At 40.0% G+C, this 8,185-nt stretch overlaps 1 protein-coding gene across 1 annotated transcript; it reads right to left on the reverse strand.

Moving 5' to 3' along the window:
- Positions 1 to 7,627, reverse strand: pcmtd1 (protein-L-isoaspartate (D-aspartate) O-methyltransferase domain containing 1). The gene is made up of 5 exons (XM_037681758.1): positions 7,251 to 7,627; positions 6,981 to 7,083; positions 5,086 to 5,257; positions 1,603 to 1,726; positions 1 to 1,288 (listed from the first exon to the last, which is right to left on the reverse strand). The coding sequence occupies exons 1-5, from the start codon at positions 7,555 to 7,557 to the stop codon at positions 903 to 905; spliced, it is 1,092 nt and encodes a 363-aa protein (XP_037537686.1). The 5' UTR covers positions 7,558 to 7,627; the 3' UTR covers positions 1 to 902.
- Positions 7,628 to 8,185: the final 558 nt, after the last annotated feature.

Raw genomic sequence — 8,185 nt, forward strand, 5'->3', positions numbered from 1 at the left:
CCGTTTGTTTAATCGTAATCACTTTATCTCCAGGAAGTAGTCAGATGGAAAACTATGTCAGGAGCACCAGAATTTTCATCTCTTTCTACTTTTCTATTAAAAAAGGTATAATCTATTTCTAAATATCTCTCATTCGCTTCATCCTAATGTTGACATGATTATTTATATTCATCCATAAGAAAAAAAAAAAACATGGAGACGACTGCTTACATTGCATCAAATTACTTGTTAGCTTTGTGTTTTCTGCAAAAACCCACTTAAACATAAGCATGCTGTAAAAACCGTCACATTAAAAGGTGCCCTGTAGAAAATATATGAATCAGTCTGGTCTTTTTCCAGTGATCTCTTGTTAGAGGAAGGTATAAAACACGTCGAGTTATTAAGTGCCCCATTCACGATTATGCAATAGCATCTTTACTCTTGAGCTCAAAATGGGAGAATGTGGCCTCGTTTCCTGCTTTCAGCATAATTAAATCACTGGATCCTCACAGAAGGAAGGTTAAAGCTTCTTAAAAAAAAAAAAAAAAGTGCAGTTCATATTTTTTCCTATCGGCTTGATTATATCTTAACAAATACAGTAAGAAGTTATTTTTACACAACTTGTTCATTTGCTTTTCTGCAGAGAGAAAAAAAAAAAAAAAAAAAACCCCGGCAGGATAAAATTTGATTTCTGGTTTCTGAATCGGTGTTCGTTTACTTTTTACATGATTTTATGATACAAATCAAAAGAAAACGCCGACAAAAACGAACATTCGTTACAATCGTAACATTATTATCCAATATGACAATTCTTTCCAAATACAGTGTTGCCATCAAGATTGAATGATAATGCTCCATTTGCACTGAAGAAAAGTATTTCAGCAGGCGGCGCACTCATTAAGGACAGACATGGAGTGAAGCAGTCATTTCTCCCTGTAATACAGCAAATATGCCTTCAGCGACTCGGGCAGCGGCAGAGCCAGTATTTGTTCTCGCAACACGTTCACGTGCTTGATGATTTCAATGTTGCCAATGTCTCTTTCCTCCTCCTCATCCTCCTCCACCTCCACCTCCTTGTGTTCTTCCTCTGCGTGCTCCTCCTCTTCGCTCTCCACCATTTGCGGCATGAGTTGGTTGCCTACCAAAACGTACGCGTTGATGCGGCGCCGCCTGCAGCGCCTGCGCTTGCGTTTCTGGGGAACCCTCTGCACCGTCCCCTTCCCCTGGCTGTCCTGACCCGTCAGGTTCCTGAGAGTGCGGCGAATGTAGACGCGGGAAAGTTCCTGGAGGCTGCGGACCGTCACCGGGGCTGAGGACAAAGAGGGATGACACAGACCTTCAGGGCAACGCGCCACAAAAAGAAAAATAATCCACACTAATGCAACGCTGATCCCAACTAGGTCAGCACGCACAACTGAGGAGGTGTGACAGAAACCTGAGAGCAGGTATCTCAAGGAAGGAGAGAACTATAAAGCAGCTGCAAGCAGATGGGACAAATGCTGCTGAAGGACTTATCTCTTCAAATCTCACATGCAAAAAAAAAGTACTGACAGTCTTTATACTTCAAGACGAGTTAAGCACAACATGACAAACTACTTTTTGTGTTGAGGCGGTGTAACTCACGCAGCTGGACAGTGTCGGGCTTCTCTCCGTCTGCTCTGCTCTGCTGAGCCAAGGGGGCAAAGGACACCGCCAAGATGTTTTTGCTCTCCCATGTGCTCTGGCCAGTCCTGGTTATCTGGGTCAGCTGTAATAACAGGACAAATAAAAGTTAACACACACCACGACACAAAACGATGGAGTAAATCATGTAACTGGAGCCAAGTACAATAACGCACTCTAATTTCCTCGTCCATTTGTACAGTTTATTATTTCAATTCATTTTATATATATAGCACCGAGTCACAACAGAAGTCATCTCAGGGCACTGAACAGAAAAGTTCATATATAAAAATAAGTTAATAACATTAATTATCTGAAGAGACTGCTTCGAGTCTGACTCCATCACAGAACTCTCATCTTGAGCAAGCATGACGGCGACAGTGGAAAGGAAAAACTCCCTCATGAGGAAGAAACCTTTACCAAAACCAGGCTTTGGACAAGTGGCCGTCTGCTTCGACCGGATGGGTTTGAGAGGAACAGGAAGGAGGAACAGATACACAATGGCAGGTTGAGAATCACAAGAAAAGGTAGAAATAAAGTCATGTGAAAACTATTCAATTGCAACAATAAGAAATTAAGTGAATTTGTCCTCCAGTAGTCTAAGCCTATAGGAGCATAACAAGCCAGCTCGAACTATATCATTTACCAATAAGTAAAGTCTTAAGCCCAGTCTTTAAACTGGACAACGTGTCAGCCTTATGGACAGAAACTGGAAGTTGGTTCCACAAGAGAGGAGCCTGATAACTGAAAGATCTTTCTCCCATTCTGCTTTTGGAAACTCTAGGAACCACAAGTAAGCCTGCAGTCTGAAAGCGAAGTGCTCTGTTAGAAAAATATGGAACAATAAAATGTTGAATATAAGATGGAGCTAGGTTGTTGAGGGTTTTGTAGATTAGAAGTAAGATTTTGAATTCTGTTCTGAATTATTATGTTGATGTGTTTATTTCAGGATCAAATCTTTGAGGAAATTCTTGGGGGAGGGGTGTAGTTTCAGTCCGACTTTTGATATATTCCAGCATTAAATTGTAAAAAAAATAAGTGTGTGTGCACAAATAAGAGATGCTTACATTTTTTTCATACTTGTGACAGGCACATGCAGCAAGAAGAACGCAAACCATTCCTGCATGTGTTGCTCCATCATATAGGAGTACCATCAACTTTGACACTTTAAATACAAATTCAAAGACACTTCAGACTTACAAATCTGACTGGATGAGGTCGAAAGCTGATTGCAAAAGCTGGAAAGCCTTAGCAACTGTTTTAGCGTGACAATAAACAACTGTGTCATCAGCATAGAAGTGTAAGGATGCATCAGGGATGCTCTGACCTACGTTACCTATGTAGATTGCAAAAAGGGTGGGTCTTAAGACTGAGCCTTGTGGTACACCATTGTTAACTGTTAAATAACTGGAGGAAACACCATTATGTTGAACACATTGCCTCCAATCTGAAAGATAGTTAGAGAATCAACCAATGGTACAGTATGATCTGAGAAACCAATTTCTAAGAGCTGATGACAGAAGATGTCATGATCCACAGTGTCATCATAGTGTGCATTTTAGTTTTTTTGAACCTTTTGGTGAATGTCAAAGGTCTACAAATCCAAAAGTCAAAGTCCAAACTTGACATCCAAATCAATAACCTTTGTTGCTCTATGGATCCTCAACAGAGGTTATGTATCAATGTCATTGCTCTGTCTGGCAACTTACAGAGTGGTAAAACACTTAACATGGCTCCCACTGCTAGTCTTTAAACTGGGAGCGTAACAAAGGTAAAATTATCAGAAATTAAAAGATGTTGATCTTTGCAATCTACCAAAGGATAGATAGATGACAATTTGACCAGAAATCAAGTTTTCAGATATTTTTATGTACTTGTTTATGCAGGAAACTTAAAGCAGAGTTTGACAGTTTTAAAAGTCTGGATTTCGTTTGAACATCAAGGAGGGATCTTTTAATTTTTTTAATTGAGGGTAAGAAGAACTCTGTTGGACATACCAGTTGTAAATGAGCAGATTTAAAACAGTTTGTTCTATCTCTCTCTCTTTGTGCACAGATATTTTTCTTTAGAAGCTTACTTTTCTTTAAATTCCTAGCAAAGAATGACTGATTTGATTACTGAGCATTACTTATCATATCATTCAAATGTCACTTGATATTAGCTTGATAAATGAAAAGCACGGCCTGTTGTATATAACAGATATAAGACAACTCAGGCCATTATATGCAATTATTAATCAAAGTTCTTGTAAAACCATCAACCTACAACAATCTCAAGTTAACATTTAGAATAATGACATGTAGATGGAGGCATAGCTATTAAACCTATAGACATCTCACTTTATTTAAACACACATTCATAGTGCTTTTGCACAGAGGCACACAGACAGTAACCTGCCTGCAGACTCCAACATGCAGGATTTGCAGATGCCTGATTTTACCTTTTCTGGCCCAGTTATAGCCACCGCATGCCCCTAACAGCACACAGCATGTCCATTTTTACCAGCTGATAGAGGAAGACACCATGTCAGTCCATAATGGCACCCGTGAGTGTGATTCCTCATACTGACATCCAAAGAAATGAAAAGAGGGACGTACAGATGTTCCAGCTCTAGTAATCGAACCGTCTCTGAAGATCCAGACAGTATATCAGCATTGTTACAAAGATTTTCTACCTCCTCTCCTTTCTCTGCCTTTTTTTCCTCCCATTTTTGTCTACTCTGGAGAGTAATTTCTAAAAGCTCTGAAGGGAGATGGAGAAGATGAAAATGTCGGATCGGTGCTGATGAAAGGCCACAACAAAGAAGGATGCGTTTTGAAGATTATTCCCATTACCATGGACACAGCCTGTGTAAATTTCTGTTGTAGTGCTTTCAAGCTTTTAGTTCTTCCAAAGATCTGCACTCTAAATTATATTTAATCATTTTATCGATGCTCACAAGGGCGCAGGCTGGTTTTATCCTTAACACTGCTGTGCGCCGTCTTTGAAAAATATTATGAGGATTGATTTGCTTTAAGGCTCTTGTACACCCCTGGTGATTACCAGAACAAAACAAAATATCTGCTGTAATCAAAGTTAAGTTTTACTTCAGCTTCCTTTAAATTGTTCAAAAGCTTTGAGACCACCAGTCTGTCACAATCCTTTTCCTTCTTACCACCAACACACAAAAACATCCTCGATGCCCTCTCGCATGCCCCACAGTGTGTCCACACGCACACATCCAGCATTTTAAATTAAACATTATTTATGCAGCACCGTGTGCGCTTCGAACCCAGCTACTTAAATCCAGGGGCAGTTGAGGCTCAATAATGCATGCGAGCAGTTGCATAACCAGTCTTGTGGGTCAAAGCTATTCCACCTTGTTTTCCTCCTATGTTTTGAATTTTGAATAGCAATCAGGACGCGCGTCTGTTCCGTGCCAGCCCGATAGCTCGCAGCGCTTACCTGATCCTCTATAGGCATCACCAGTATGCCTCCAATTTTGAGCAGTACTTTCATGTAATTTTCATGGTCTTTCTGCACTCCGGCGCCACAATAAAGGCGATCGTATTGGTGACTGTCTGTTGAGATTTCAAGGCAATTCCCCACCACAAAGACGGGTTCACAGAATTCAAACCTGTGGAAAGACAAATAATGGAGATATTAAAAAGAAGCAGTGGAAAACATGTTTATCATACCATCGGTCTCTTCATTACAATTGTGAGCTACAGGAGAGTTGGGGAAAGTCACATAACCATTTTTTTCCATATCCCCCCGCAGCCTGGAAGCATTTAAAACATTACCTGAAGCTGCTGGGTGTGAGAATGTAATTGTATGGATGATAATGGACGTGTGATGGACGCAGCTTTTGGAAATTGAGATTGGAGACCATTTGTAAACAGAATTGGTAATTGTCTGGAGAAGCCAGCAAGTCTGAGAGCTGATGACATTTCTTGCATGCATTGGGCACCAACATGATAAATACAACATGGGAATAAGGAAGAAGAGGTGGATTTTAACAGGTGAAAGAAAAAAGTTGAACAAAAACGTGATTTAAAAAAGTGTGACTTTTATATCTTGGATAAAAACGTCATTCCAAAATTCAAAAATCCTAGACTTTCCTATTCACGACCAAATTAAGAACGACATATTTCTGGAAATACACAGTTTGATATTCACTAGTGTTTACTTCCTAAGCCAACACTTATTTAGCTAACCTGTTTATGCAACTGGTGTAACAGTGAAATACAACAATACAGATCAATATCACATGTCCCAAAATCCACATCCATTTAGCTACATCCAACACGTCTCCTAAGTGGACCAGTAATGGAGCAGATCCAATGCTGAGATGGTTTTATTTACTGTCAACTCATGCAGGACACTTAAAATCCAAAACTGTGAGTCAAAGGCAAAGCAGAGTATTCTTTATTTGCCTGGTTTAATATAAGCTAAATTATGCTCACTTCATGACCCATTTCTCTGTAAAAAGGCCAAAAATAATGTGTGAAAATACCAGCCTGCTTTTAAGGTTGTTGAGTGGATATCTACACTTCACCAAACTTGGTGTAGAATATTAGATATACAGTGGGTGCAAAGATTTGCAGATACTGCCATGAGGAAAATATTATACTGTGCATACATATACTGTAGAATGCAGTCTACGTGGTCTATGGCTACATATAGAATACAATGCAGACATGTTTCTGTTTTTAGTATTCTACCTCGTTTCATAATATAGCTTGATTTTATATCACTACTTTCATTGACTTTTTGTTCTATATGCATCTCATGGCTGTTTGTTGTTGTGTGTGCCTTTTCTGTGGTTTGTCTAAAACAGGTCTCTCTTGAAAATGAGTCCTTGCGACTCAATGAGACTAAACTGTATAAATAAAAATTGAATGAAAAATAGAATAAAAACACTCATTCAACCAGTAATAGCAGTTAAATTTACTTTCACTACACTTTTATTGAAACTACTTCTCATTTGAGGAATGCAGGGTACAGGTTAGGAATTTATCGTATTTTATCCAACAATACTTCGACATGTGATCGAACGTGTAACGGTCCAACTGAAGGACAACCACTTTACCTCCTGAGCTATGGCCTTTCATTACTGCTCATTTCTGTTTAATTTGTACACATGGACAGTAATCCGTTTTAAGAGTAGATGTGTGGGTGGTTTTGTTCTGGGAAAGTTCTTGGCCTGGACCGTTTGCTAGGCAACAGCCCGAGACTCAAGGGAGTTTAGAGGGAGACACATGTAACCTTCGGAGAAACGGCAAACCGTTTTCTTACAGAATGCATTGGACAAAATCGCATTTGCCAACGTAAAATATAATTTGAGGACGTGTACTCACTTATCAAAGTTATCACTGTTCTTGATGAAATCATCCAGTTTCTGTCTGGCATAGTCAACGACATCCTTGTGCAGCTCCACTCCATGATTTACGCCATATGGCCCTTTGAAGGGAGGAAAAAAAGACAAAAACATGCATGCAATATTTTATTTAAAGTCTGACGCATCGTTAAAAATCCTAATTTTGCCCAAGAGTTCTGCTTTTGTATGTAAACCTTTCAATAAATTTGTTTAAATTTAAGAAAAAAAAATCTCTATACATGAATATTACCTATGATGAGGCCAACCATTGTGCTCAGGTAGCCGGTTCCGCTGCCTAGGTTAAGGAAAGAAAGTCCTGGCTGCAGTTTAAGTGCCTCCATCACCTCGGAGTATATACATGGAGCAGACAAGTGGATGTTTCCGTGCTTCCACGCCAAGTCTTTGTAGGCACTGTCCCGATAGCCGTCCAGGTAGTAGTCGCCGCGGTCTATGGCTCGAAACGCCTGCTCGACCTTTTCTGTGCGAATGTACTGAGCCTCCTTAAGGTTATCGATAAGATCGTCGTTGTCCTCCCCGGCGCTCACAGCTCCCCCCATGGCAAAAAGAGAAGAGACACACAAGGGCTGAACTTGTACACCTACTGAGCAAATCCTCCGTCACAGTGGCGTGGACATGTAGGCTGGTGGAAGGACCCTGCCAAAGTTCGGTTCAGATGGTGTTCATGCCCAAACAGGAAGTGACCTAGAAAAATTTGTAACAAGTTAGAGAAAAACTATACGTGAGCGGGATCACAGAGTCTGTTCAGTTCTACAATTTGGATGCAGTTTGAATATGTCGATTAAAGTAAAGGTTTATTAAATCCCAGCTGAGACTGTAATTATGAACAAGAATACCAAATATGGCAGATTCCAGTGGTTCCCAACCCAGGTCCTTGAGGAACAACATCCTGCATGTTTTAGTTGTTTCTCTGCTCCAACACACCTGATTCAGTGATTTAACTACTTCTTGCTATTACTTCGTGTTTAGCAGAAGCCTTAATCACTTCATTTACATCAAATTTGTCAAAACAACTAAAATATGCAGGATGGCGTTCCTCAAGGACCAGGGTTGGGAACCATTGGATTAAACATCCATCCACAATACAGCAATCAATGGCACAAACAAGCAAAGACCTTGTATAACATTTGACATTGAATTGCGACCATGACCTTCAAGCTGGAGGGA

Source organism: Nematolebias whitei, chromosome 9, assembly GCF_014905685.2.
Source record: "Nematolebias whitei isolate Nwh7 chromosome 9, NemWhi1, whole genome shotgun sequence".
Lineage (NCBI taxonomy): Eukaryota > Metazoa > Chordata > Actinopteri > Cyprinodontiformes > Rivulidae > Nematolebias > Nematolebias whitei.

What these genes read in the sequence shown, in the direction of transcription:
- pcmtd1 (XM_037681758.1), bottom strand. Translation starts at nt 7,557, where the DNA reads ATGGGGGGAGCTGTGAGCGCCGGGGAGGACAACGACGATCTTATCGAT. An exon ending in TGATGCCTATAGAGGATCAG is followed by an intron (nt 1,727 to 5,085) that starts GTAAGCGCTGCG and finishes CTGTTATTACAG; the next exon opens with CTGACCCAGATAACCAGGAC. An exon ending in GCCCGACACTGTCCAGCTGC is followed by an intron (nt 1,289 to 1,602) that starts GTGAGTTACACC and finishes CTTTGTCCTCAG; the next exon opens with CCCCGGTGACGGTCCGCAGC.